General features: G+C 36.4%; 1 protein-coding gene across 1 annotated transcript in view; it reads right to left on the bottom strand.

Moving 5' to 3' along the window:
• Window positions 1–12,602, bottom strand: part of LOC109533445 (tetraspanin-2A) — a 50,409-nt gene that overhangs the window by 1,585 nt on the left and 36,222 nt on the right. The window contains exons 3-4 of the mRNA XM_048663791.1: window positions 8,416–8,592; window positions 5,438–5,623 (exon numbers count right to left, since the gene is read on the bottom strand). Of these exons, the coding sequence (XP_048519748.1) occupies window positions 5,438–5,623; window positions 8,416–8,592 (363 nt within the window). The remainder of the gene's footprint in view (window positions 1–5,437; window positions 5,624–8,415; window positions 8,593–12,602) is intronic.

The following is a 12,602-nucleotide window of genomic DNA, read 5'->3' as shown; positions in this document are numbered from 1 at the left end:
TTGATGTCAGCCCGCAGGTTAACTTTAAAATTGCACATCGGAAAGTTGCCAGTTGATAAATAAACACGGTGAATTTGTTTGAGATAACCGAAGGAAATTGAGATTGCCTGAAAAGTTTCCACGCATTCCCGCTAATGTAATTGGCTTTTATTTCGGTTATTTGCCCGGGCAATTTGTGACAAACTAAAGAAGCAATTGAGTGAAGAGTGAAGATGGAGGGAAATTTATAACAAACTTTAGTAGCTAAATTAATTTTGGCTTTGCCAACGAGTTTTAGACTGAACTTTATCATGTCACACTCATTCCTGTGTTTGTTCAATTTCTTCATTTAGTGTCCTTTATATCATCACAATTTCCTCACAGCATTACTCAATTTGGCCAAACAAACGAATTATAATAAAATAATTCCTAGTAATAACTGAGCGAGTTGAATGAAATGCGCCATTTTATAACAATCTGGATTATCTTTTAATCGTCTATAAATTAAATTGCGCCCAGTCCCCGTCCGTAGCGCGATTTTTTAAAACAGGAAATAAATTTAATTGAAATAAATCATATCTCATAAATTAATATGCATATTGCATGTATGTTTGAGGCAATTCATTTACGTGTCCAGCCGATACGTGCACCTATAGATTTAATTCAGGTGGTCGCTTTTTATATGTGGAAGTTTTTAAGTCGCTTTAAAGCTGAGTTTTATTGTGTTGCATGTTGGAAAAACAGTTTCAGTGTATGGATTTTTTTAAAGTAGTTGACCAAGCGAGAGAACAAAGAATGTAGTAAAACGCTTTGTGAAAAAACGTTTTTCCTGCGTTTAAGGAGAAATATTCTTGAAAGCGAGGAGCTTTTAAAAATTATTTGTGAAAACAGAAATAATTTCTAGTTGGAATTTTTTGACGAGAGTGCTTTCAGTCGTTCACAGCGTGTGCAGCATAATGTTTAAACAGGTGATTTTTGCGGTTCATCCGAAGGAGTTGATCGCAGAAGCAAATTTGGAAGATTTTCGCATGTGATGTTTTGTTAAAATCCCAATTATGATCCTGAGAAAGCCGTAAACTTTTCTCCAACATCATCAAGAAGGTTACAAGTTTGCTAAGAGTTAAATTGCAGCCATCATGTCTGCTAGCTGCTTTGGAAGGCCGTATGATGTTCCGTGAAGCGCACGCTAACAATCGTGCAAGTTTATAAAACAAAACCGCGCCCAACTTTCGACGAAAAAAAGGCTTTCAGAAAGTTCTGGCAAAGTTCTGAGCCTCGCACACACCGATTAATGATAACCCTTCTTAAATACGCTGCAACACAAGCTGCCGTGTCAACATATCCTCTCGTACCATAAATTAGGGGCTGGATGGAGAGTTAGAGCCTGTTAGTAAATTAGGTATTCAACATTAGCGTGTTTGTTACGTATTCCTGTCACTTGTTACGCGAGCTTTCCCGCTGTTTTTGAAGTATTAGGCCTGCACGTGCGTGAAAATTGCATCCAGACGGAACGTTTTGAGTAATGCCTTTACACAAGTAGAGAAAATGGGGCTGGAAAGAGTCGATTTGTTTGGGAGTGTTAATTAACTAAGGACTCCCACTTTGCAACTTTAAACGTCAAGGTAAACCTAGACAAAACTAGTGAATGGTACGAGCATATTAAGAGCATAATGCAAAAGTGAAAAATTGGACAAAAAGTCACTCCTCATATGAGCTGAAGCTTTGTCTATCGATTGCTGATGTCCGCATTTACAAGTCTGAAATGGCTCTTAAAAGACAAGCATTAGAAGAGCGTAGTCCAGTAACAAAAATTTGTGTAAAAAAGTTCGAATTTCAATAATTAATTATGAAGGAACCTCTGGTTTAAATCGAACTAAATTTACGTTTCAGATCACATGAATTAGTAGATATCAACCTCTGATGTCCGCATTAAGAAGTTTCCAATAGCTGTTGAAAAACAAGCGTTCGAACAGCATGGTGCAAAATCAAAAAATTGCACAAAAAAAGTAAAAACTTGAAAAATTAATTATAAAGGAACCGGTACTGTAACTCCAACGAAATTTATGTTTCGTATCACGTGAACTCTTCTCTAGCGATTGCGAATATCCACAGTTAGAAGTACCAAATAGCTCTTAAACGAGAAGCATAAGACGAACATGGTCCAAAGACAAGGAATTATACAAAAAAGTTCAAATTGTTCATGAAGGAAGTCCTCGTCTAAATCGAACTCAATTTACGCCTCGGGCCACATGGACCCTTCTGTATTGATTGCTGATGTCTGAATTCCAAAGTCTAACATGGCTCTTAAAAGATAAGCATTCGAATAGTATGGTGCAAAATCAAGAAATTGTATAAAAAAGGCCAAATTTCAACAATTATTCGTTGAGGAACTACTTGTCTTAATAGTAGTAAATTTACGCTGCATATAAAATGAACCGTTTTCTATCGATTGCTAATGTTTGCATTTACAAATCTCAGATGACCCTTAAAACACAAGCATCAGAGGAGCATGGTTCAAAAACAAGAAATTGCGCAAAAAAGTAAAAATTTCAAAAATTTATTATAAAGGCAGCAGTAGTCTTACTCGAACCACATTTACGTTTCGTATCACGTTAACTCTTCTCTATATATTGCGGATGTCCACAGTTAGAAGTAGGTATCACATGGCTCTTAAACGACAAGCATTTTAAGAGCATGGCGCAAAACCAAGAAATTGTACAAAAATGTCCAAATTTCACAAATTATTCATGAAGGTTCTGGTTTAACTCGAATTAAATTTACGTTTCAGATCACATGGACCTCTCTGTATTGACTGGTGATGTTCACCTTTAAAAGTCTCAAATGGCTCTTTAAAACAAACATTAGAATAGCATAGTGAAAAACATAAATTTGCAAAGAAAGTCCAAATTTAAATAACAATTATGAATCAACCGCTGGCCTGAATCGAACTAAATTCACGTTTCGTTCAAAATAATCGCGTCTCTATCGACTGTCCTATCGACGGTGCACACTAAGAAATCGCAAATGGCTCTTAACAGATAAGCATTACAAGAGCATGATATGGAAACAAGAAATTGCGCAAAAAAGTCCAAACTTCTAAAATTTCTTACGAAGGAGCAATTCTCTCGAATGGACTCAGATTCACCTATCATTGCACTTTAATGGTTGATGTTTGAATTTCGTTTTTACTTGAATACTTGCTCAAGATGGAGCTCAATAAAAGTCCACCAAGGATGACCGATAAGTCAGTGAAACCAGAAGGAAGAAAACATAAAACAACAAATTTATACATCGAACAGAAACATGTTCTTCTTCAGACACTTGAAGAAAATCTGCTGCAGTAAGCATTTTGACAAATTATCCTAAAATGCAAAGTGTGGTGTAAGTACAAAGGCCCAAGTACCACCCAAGTTCGACTAATGATTTTCAGTTGAAAGTTTTTCAATAATTTGGAAAAAAGGACGATCAAGCTTGTGGAAGTTTTCGCCGAGAGAGCAGATTCGCAAGAAGCAGCGAAAAGATCAAAGTTAGTTTCTCGGAATATTAAACTTTGCAAGTTTCCGTGTGTATTTGGAAAATTTAAATTATTTCCACTCGAGCGACTTTTGAAATTGGCCAACGTTTCAAGGTAGCTAATTGAATTTCCAGAGAGGGAGAAGTTATTAATAAGTTAAGTAATTCGAAGTTCGGTTGCTGGAGTTGGAAGCGATTTAGATCTTTGCTGTTATATTAATAAATCCGAACTGAATTGGAACTGTTCGCCTGAATGGGCCATGTTTTTTTGAAAGTTTCCAGCCTTTAATAAGGAATGAGGTAGATTCGGTTTAAGCGACACATGACAGGAAAGACAACATATTTCCTCGGGCTCTAAATAAAGACGGTAATGCGGAATAAACTGGGGCGTCTTGGATTTCTGAGCTGACAAGACACGTTAATGATCGTATTAAATTCCTTTGGATATACAAGGCTATATTTGTTGACAGCGTCGGCTTTAACTGGGCTATTTTGCCTCATGTCTTCAATTTTTTAACAAGCTCTGGTTCCATGTTTTTTATTAGTTCAGGAAAATGTCTATGGAAAAAGCCCTGAGTTGCCCTTAACACTAAACAAGAAATCCGAGTAAATTAGCACCAGCACCATCATTAGTCTGAAGTTTAAACCGCAAAGTTAATATCCAAGTCAGCATTAGCAAAAGTCCCATTCAGCCCAACGAAAGTTCATTTTGTTGCGATTGCAAACGAGCAAAGACTATTTATTACAAACCGCACAACTTTCGACGCTTTTGAATCCTCGACGAAATCAATGGCCTCAGCTTTTCAACTTACGGCCTTACAACTTACGGCATAAACCGTTTCGCCCCTTTTGAATCTGAATGTTCTTGTATTGATTTCGCATTTTTTCGCATCAAACGGTTCATTTATTATTCCCGGGCCTTTATCTGTGTTTGTGTTTGGATTTCGCATTTTTATTCGGATGTATTGGTTGATTTAGCGCAACCATTCAATGGAGATTTAAAAATGCTTCGAATGCGGTAGTCGAGGTTTTCGTACTTTCTTTTAAATTTCACCCAGCGAATCAGAAAGATTCTAATCGGGAGGTTCTTTTAAGAAGTAGACTTATTTCCATAAGGATTTTTTGCAGGAGGATAAAAACTGTTTCAGGATCGTTTTCCGAAGAACTCTCCTCTCATTTGCTTCAGCGGAAAATGGCTCAATTTATAATCAAAACTGAACTGTAACAGCATTCAGATACTCGAGATTAAACCCTCCACGAGTGTATTAAAGCGTATTGGACTAATAGACTTTCTCACCGGCCATGTTTATTCAGTTCTCTCGTCTGTTGCTGCTAAGATCTAATTTACGTTTGGCTGGATGGCCTTTGAGGTAACAGGCTTTTAACTCGACAAACAGTCGAGAATCCATCCAGGATCAGAAGTCACATGTATTTGTTCGCAGAAATTGCTAATTATTTCCATATTTGGCAAAAGTTCTGACATTGTGCGGCTGTCGCTCTATTTTCGCAAAAATTGGCCTTATTTCCTTCAAGAGGACGTACAGACTGCAAAAGAATATTTAGAAAAACTGCCGTTCAACCGCCCATGAGCTCTAGTGATCTCAAGTGATTAATCGCGTATGAGTTCATTTGACTTTTTCAAGTTCCTTCTGGGCAAATTTTGAAAAACGTGAAAACCCATGCTGATAGAGTTTACTGGCGTTCTACACCCACTCGTTTGGGGTTTTAATGGAATAAAATGAAATTGCTAAAAGGCAAATCCCAATTGTGTGAGAACAGAAGCGTAATTTCCAGAGAGCGAGATTATGCAAATTGGTCCGGATTTATAATAAAAGAGACAAATGTATCAGGAACAAAGGCGCCAGCGTTCCTTGAATATAAACCGAAAAGCCCCTTTGTACGACAGTTAAACTATTTAAACTTTTCTAGTTATATTGCGACTTACCGTAATAAAGGCGACAAGCATGGCCAAGGCGGCAATCCAGGCGCATTTGGCTTCAAAGAACCAGGTTAATTCATCCACGCATCCATGGAAAAATGGATTTCCGGTAACAGTGTCTCGACATTCCGTGGGAATTGGCTGTTGCAAAGTTAAGTAGTCGCCTGGACCATCGGCTCCGCAGCAAGCAATCTAAACAGAAAAGTTTGATTTTTATTTGCAACCATCTAAACGGACTGGATGAAAGGGAGGACAATGGAAAGCGGGCAATTAAAAATGTTCGGGAAGTTTTGTTTGAATTTCCGCACCTTTTTCGCGTTGGCCACTGGCGAACAAAGAAAAACCACATGCAATCAAAAGTTTGTCCCCGGCTTTTGAGCGGCTTACTGTCACATCAATTGATAGGATTAGGGAACCCCATCTCTCACAAAAAAAAACGTTCTTGAAACCTTCCAGCTGGATCAAAGCTTTTGGTTACAAGCACAAACTTTCTTTCGACCGATTAAACTAAACAATCAATCCTAAAAATGGAAGAACGTTTCCTGGAAGTATCATCCAAAAGCTCCGAAGTGTCCTCAAATTTTCCATTTAATAAACTTCCTGATAGTATTTCGATCCAATGGCAGAAGTTTTATAACTTCGCTTGTTTGATAACTGAGAAGTTTTTGTCGGAGTCGTACAATTACTTTTTCCAAATGCTCGATTTTTCACATCCAAAGCGGGGATCACTAATGGCCCAAAATCCAGGAAGACATATTGGGGAATATTTAAAAAATATATGGAGCTTCCTTGAAAGTTCACAGGAAAATTATACGATCTTGCTGGAAAAAATGTATACGTTTTAACGAGCCTTTTATGGGCTTCGGAAAAGAACGTTTCTGAGCATTATTGGGAATATAGTATCTTAATGCTTGGTAAAGAGGTTAACAGTTTGTTCGTGAAGACCACATAAAACCGATTCTTAATTCTGCTGCTTGTCGCTGGAAATAGGGCGACAAGCTGGACAATTCTAGGGAATTCCTAATAGAGCGATTAACTCTATAAATCTTTGCTCCATTATTGGTAAAATTTTCTAGTTTCGAGATTTTTGGAAATTTTTTTAATAAGGCTTTCGCATTTGTGTCATCTCTCTTTTCTTTGACCGCGCTCAGTTTCGGTAGTTTTACAAACAATTTTTTTTGTCTCAATTTTTACCTAATTTTTCGAAGTCGGCGCACTGTTTGTCTTCGACTTCGGTATTTAAATAAAAAAAATCACTATGCAAAACTGGAAACAGGTAGATAATTTATATTAGCTCCGGTAAATCAATAGAGCCTTGCTGGATCTAGATGTTTTGGCACTTTTGCTCAATTATTGGCGAATTTTTGAAGTAAAGTGGCACATTATTTGTCTTGCACCAGAATGTATTTCAGGATTTGATAAAAATCACCAGTCTAAATCGGCAATAGGTAATTAATTTCTATTATAGCAATTAAGTCTAGAAAAGTTTGTTCTACTGAAGGCACAATTTTAGACTTTTTTGTTGTTTCCCAAAATTTTGATTTTTTTTTTCAATAAAGCACCTTATGGGTCCTAAATATTCAAAACTGAAAAAAGACAGAAAATTTAGATTAGCGCCATTAGATCGGGAAAATAGTGGTATATTAGTGGCGCGATTTGTAATTTTTTCTCCTCTTTGAGCAAATTTTACCAAATTTTTAAATTAAATCGACACTATTTATTGTTAGACCCGCTTGGTTTCGATAATATTCTAAACCACAGTTCAAAACCGGGACTTAATATTGAATCCATCTGAGCGACGTTAGAATGATCAAATTTTGCTTTCCCAATGGTATGATTATAAATTTTGTTGAATTATTTGCCTTGAATTTCGATGTGTTTCAGTGATTTAAAAAATTATCAATGAAATCCTGATATTGGTAATAAATCCCTATTAGCGCAATTAAATCTATAAAAGTTTGCTCTGTTCATGGCATAATTTTCGACACTTTCGCTTTTTTCCGAAATTTTTGTAGACTTCAGAGCAAAAGTGGAGGCAATTGGGGGGCGCCAGCTAAAGCATCTGAAAGAACAGATTTTTACAGACCACATGAAACCGATTTCCAATTTCTGCCACCTTTTTTTCGCTTAAACTCTCTTTAAAAAATCGCGCAATTCTCTTTTTCTTCCCAAAACTGCATAAAATAGCACAAAGACTAAACAAAATCCAGACAATGAAAACTTGATGTCGCTCCCTCTTCACCCAAATGGGAAACTTCTGTTTCGGGTTTCTGAGCGAAAACTTCATCTGTGAGATCGAAATGCTCGAAACTTTTAAAACTCTAAAGCGCAACGTAAAAGTATCTGTCTTTGACAAACACTATGGAAAGATTGGGGGCACGTTTAGATGCAACTCCAGAAACATCATTTGAATCGATGGATTTAGATTTTACAAGCAATTTGTCTGGAAACGAAGTGGAAATTTTTTCAATATTGAAGTGTATTGAAGTTTGGAATAATTGATGGAATACATGCTTCTAGCTTGCGAAGTTGGCCTGCCTGCATATTCTCCAATTAATAACTTATTGGCAGAAGCTCTTCTAGTTTGCTCATCTTTATCCATTTTTTGTTGAAGAAAAGAGTAAAATAACACCAAACAGTATTTTGCGCAAGCGAAACCCAAATATTAAACTTCTTCTGGGCTACAAGATATTTGTCTGAGAGCTTCGGTTTTGAGTGAACTCCAATAAACTGGAAACGGTGTTTATCCAAGCTAAAATCAGCAAAGAGATGCCATATCAGGTTCATACATGTGACTAATCCCTCGCAGGAACATTCAACGCAATGTTTGACAGGCACTTTATATTTTCACTGAACAAAAGCTTTCTCGGATGTGTAAACAGTTTGAGGGTGATTTGATATCGAGGACATGTGTTTGTGCAGGGGCTGAACTAGGGAATCTTGTGGAAAAATATTTTTTTTGGAATGGTCTCCTAAATACTTACACCTTCCTGGATCATGGCAAGAGTGTTTCGGGCATCGTCGTACTGTGAATTCATAATCAGTATCCGCATACTTTCACGTACTCGGGGTTGGAAGCTGGAATCTCTTGCGCTGTTATCCAAAAGCACTGCTGATCCAGCCAGCAGGATAATGAACGCCAGAACTTGAGATCCAATGTACTGAAAAAAGTGGCAAATTTTTAATTCTAAACGAAAGTTGCAGTTGGCAAATTTAATTTTGGCGCCAGGAAAACCGAGTTTGGTGAAGCCCATGTAAAATAATAACCAAATTTGCATGGAAAACACTGCGATGACAAATAAGCTAACTATAAATAGAGTAAAAACTGTCAAGAACGTGGAGAAGTTAGCAACTCGACTTATTAATTAAACTTATTCATTCCAGAACGATAAAGCGAGCGACTTTGTTAGTTTCCTTATAATAATTATACGCAGGCAGGAACGTCGTTCTAATGACAAATAACTTCATTCCATTCGGTGTTGCGACGTGGATGAAAAGTTTCCGGAAAACTTTTACTAGAAAAACCGACGCCATTCGGAGCAGCAGAGCGTTCGGCGAAACAACAAAAGCGAATTTTATTGTTTCGGTTCTAATAGTTTCGATTTCAAAAATTGTAGATTAAGCAGGCATAATTGAGGCACAGCAATTGTGCTTTATTAGAAGATTGTTTTCCTGCGATTGACTAATGATAACGTTTACTAGAGCCCTAATTACACGGCCCAGGGACGGACACTGAAGGGCAAATCCTCTCTGACAATAAATGCGGGCCAAGAGTGATGTAACCTATTTCAAACACCGAGGATTCTAATGCTGGGGACTAATTTGGGACTAAATAAGCAGTTGCGGGCGCAAAAGTAATTTTTCGTCTCATGTCTCGCTTTGGTGTAATTGCTTAGGTTGCTAGTTTCTTGAATTATTGGAGCAGAAGTAAAATGGAAGCGCTTCAAGTTGCTTTCTAGACACGGCCGCAATTTTTACCTTCCACGTGCCATTTAAAGTTTCTTATTGGCTTCCCAGTTTTGTCAATTAATGGAGATTTAGTACAAGAGTTCGGTTCTGGTGGCTTGTTAGAAAGAACAAAATTGGTTTAAATAATAATACGAAATAATAATTAAGCTTTTCATAACTGATCATGGTATGATACATATTTATTTATAATTAGGAATTTTATTTTTGAGCTAAGTTGCTTAACCCTTATTAAGTATGCGCACGTGGTTTACGCTTTCATCTAACTAAATTTTATCACTTTTCTTCAAATTAATAAGGATTTATATTAAGCCTCCACTGGCTAATTCCTGCAACAAACATGCATAACTTAACTGCAAAACAAATATTCAATGGAAATCTGCTCTTTTACAAAATTCACCAACACTAAAATTTCCCTTTATTTATCTGAAATATCAACTATAACAATATTTAGAAATTTAGAGAAATTTTTGGTAACCAACAAGCTGCACTTACTAAGGTTATTGGCGCTTAAAATTTAATTTAAATCGTATGTACTATTTACCAGCATAATTTGGCGTGTTATGACACACACTTCATTATTTAGTTAAGTATACTAACTTTAAACGTCGAAAAACTACTAAACAGAACTGGCAGGATTTTATGGTTACCACAAACACATTTTTGCATTGGAAAACCGAAAGGTTTTTAAAAGCCTTGAACATTTATAATGAAGGTTCTACATGACATTTTAGTTGAAATTAATCCATTCGAGCCCTGGTAAGACAATTGATTGCCTCAAAAGTAAAAAACTTTAAATACCACGATTTAAAGTTTTTCAAAATTTAGGAATGTATGATCCACACTTAATTATTTCTATCAACATTTTTGTTTTTGGGCATTGTTTCAAAAATTGGGGGTAATTTTAATTTTTTCCTGTTAATACACGCCGAGAATTTTCCACTTTTCCTTTTAAGCGAAGGAAGACATTTGTTTTACTTAGAAAAATAGAAATTCGTGTTGGTGTAAATTCACATGCGAAGTATACGAGGCAACAAAGTCAGAAATCGAAGCAAAAAATCACCATATCCGACCATAAATCTGACCGAGCCGAGTATTTATGGCTCTTTAAAGGTATTGGGAAATTTTCAAGTAGAGCTTGTTTTAATATTTTATACCCGAAACATAGCTGCATAAAGTTTGACGTTGTCTTTATAAATCATCTGTCCCTTTTTCAACTTATAGCGATATCAGGTTGGCCGCACCCTTATCAAGTATTATGACAGTATATTGATTATGTTTTTATATATTATAACGGGCAAGCGTCAGCAGTTTTTCTCGTAAAAAATGAGCAGCGTCTTAAAGGAGACAACGTAACAGTTGGAGTTGACTTTTGGCCATTGCAAAAGTGTCAATAAAGAAACGTCCCCATTTTTCTGCTCAATCGGCTTCTAAGTTTCAATCCATATCCACGACGATTCACTGTTTTCACTCAAATATCTAAAAAACTGTCCCTCAGTTTGTGTTCAATCAGCTCCAAAGTTTCATTCAATATCCATCTGGATTGATCGCGTTCTACTCAAATGTTGAAGCAAAATAACATTTTTCGCATGTCTCTCAATGAGCAGTGAAACCCATGTAGAATTAGTCCCAGATCCCTGGCCAAGACCATAAAGCCCTTGAAAAATCCGCCATAATTAGATTAACGCAAACCACAACCCTTCGTTCGGTCTGACCCGTACAAATCCAAGTAAATCCGACGGGGATTTCCGAAATTTCCTTCACGCTTATTTGCCTAATATAATCATCTTAAATGTCCGAAATGTAATGATTCGGGGATGAAGGTCCAGGCTTAGGACGATATTAATTAGAATCAGCGGACAAATCTTGGACAACCCATTTTGGTAATAAACAGTTCTTTGCCTAATTGGCCGATCGATCGACCGAAAGGACTGAAAGTTCGATATACAATTGAATAACATGAAAACGTTTAAAAAGTGTGAATTAGAATAAAGTTCTCTTTATTCTAATATAGTATAAGATTTTTAAGATATTGCTTGAATACAATTCTTACTAAAACTACATTGAGGGAACATTTTTTCCAATTGATAAAATTTCACGAGCTTGAATGTAGGAACCGTAAATTCTCAAAAATCCTGAACCGCATCCGGCTTTGCAGATTAATTTAACTTTTATTTGAAATTAGCAAATTTTCTGGCTGTTTGGTAAATTATTTTGTTTTCCGAAATCTCTAGTTTTAGGAACATTTCGAAATAACCGTAGGTTGAAAAATTTCCCGCAATTCAACAAAGTGCAGGAATCTATTGAAATTCTCCTCCGTTCTTGCTCAGGGCTTCGTCTATGGATTTCCAAAATTTCAACTCTAAATACAGCGCAGTTTTCAAATAACGATCTCTTAATTTGATAGATCAGCACTTCATTTCTGGTCATTTGAGTCTACTATATTGATCGCGATTGTTCCACAATGCTGCCGCATTTTTCCACTTACGCCCTTTTAGATAACTTTACAGAAGAAAGAAGCTTTCGCATCCGATGATTAATGATCCAACTTTCTAATGTTTTGATTGCCACCCGCATTGAACGTCTTGAAGCTTCAACTTGCTGAAGTCACACGTCTTTATCGACCAAAACAGACTGCTGATTTTTTCATCGTTATCAATAATAAAGCGTTCACTTCTCTTTGTGTCCAGAAAGAGCGCGCGATGAAAAATATGAAATCCACGAATTTAATGCACTTTGCACCAATTCTCCTGCATCCAACGTGCATATACAGTAAATATGGAAATTTAGCACATATTGTCCGCGATTGCTGTGGTTTGCAATTGAAAAACAAGTTTTTTCGGATATACATTGAGCCTATGGCTCAATTTAAATATACCTTAAGTATGGCCGTTCAGTTAAATCGGGCGCAAAAATAAATGATTCATGAATGGAGATTTTAAATAAGACAGAAAATCGCTTTTAAATTACTTCGACTTTTCTGTTTCTTCTTCGACTGGAATTAAACCGAAATGTTGCAGCACAATTCCAAAGTTGGGCGAGTTGTTAATGCCGGTTTTAATAATTGAGAATAAAGGTAGAAGTTGTTCCGATTTGGGCGCCTTAATTTGAAACGTTTTTAATCAATTCCGATTCCAGATTATTCCCGCTTTGATACTTCGAAGGCGAAATTTAACAGAAATATTACACCTGAATAAGTTTAATA

This window comes from Dendroctonus ponderosae, unplaced genomic scaffold (genome assembly GCF_020466585.1).
Source record: "Dendroctonus ponderosae isolate FM_Combo_2020 unplaced genomic scaffold, Dpon_F_20191213v2 Dpon_F_20191213_1, whole genome shotgun sequence".
Classification (NCBI taxonomy): domain Eukaryota; kingdom Metazoa; phylum Arthropoda; class Insecta; order Coleoptera; family Curculionidae; genus Dendroctonus; species Dendroctonus ponderosae.
The sequence above is the reverse complement of the archived record's forward strand: the minus strand, read 5'-3'. Positions and strand labels throughout refer to the sequence as shown.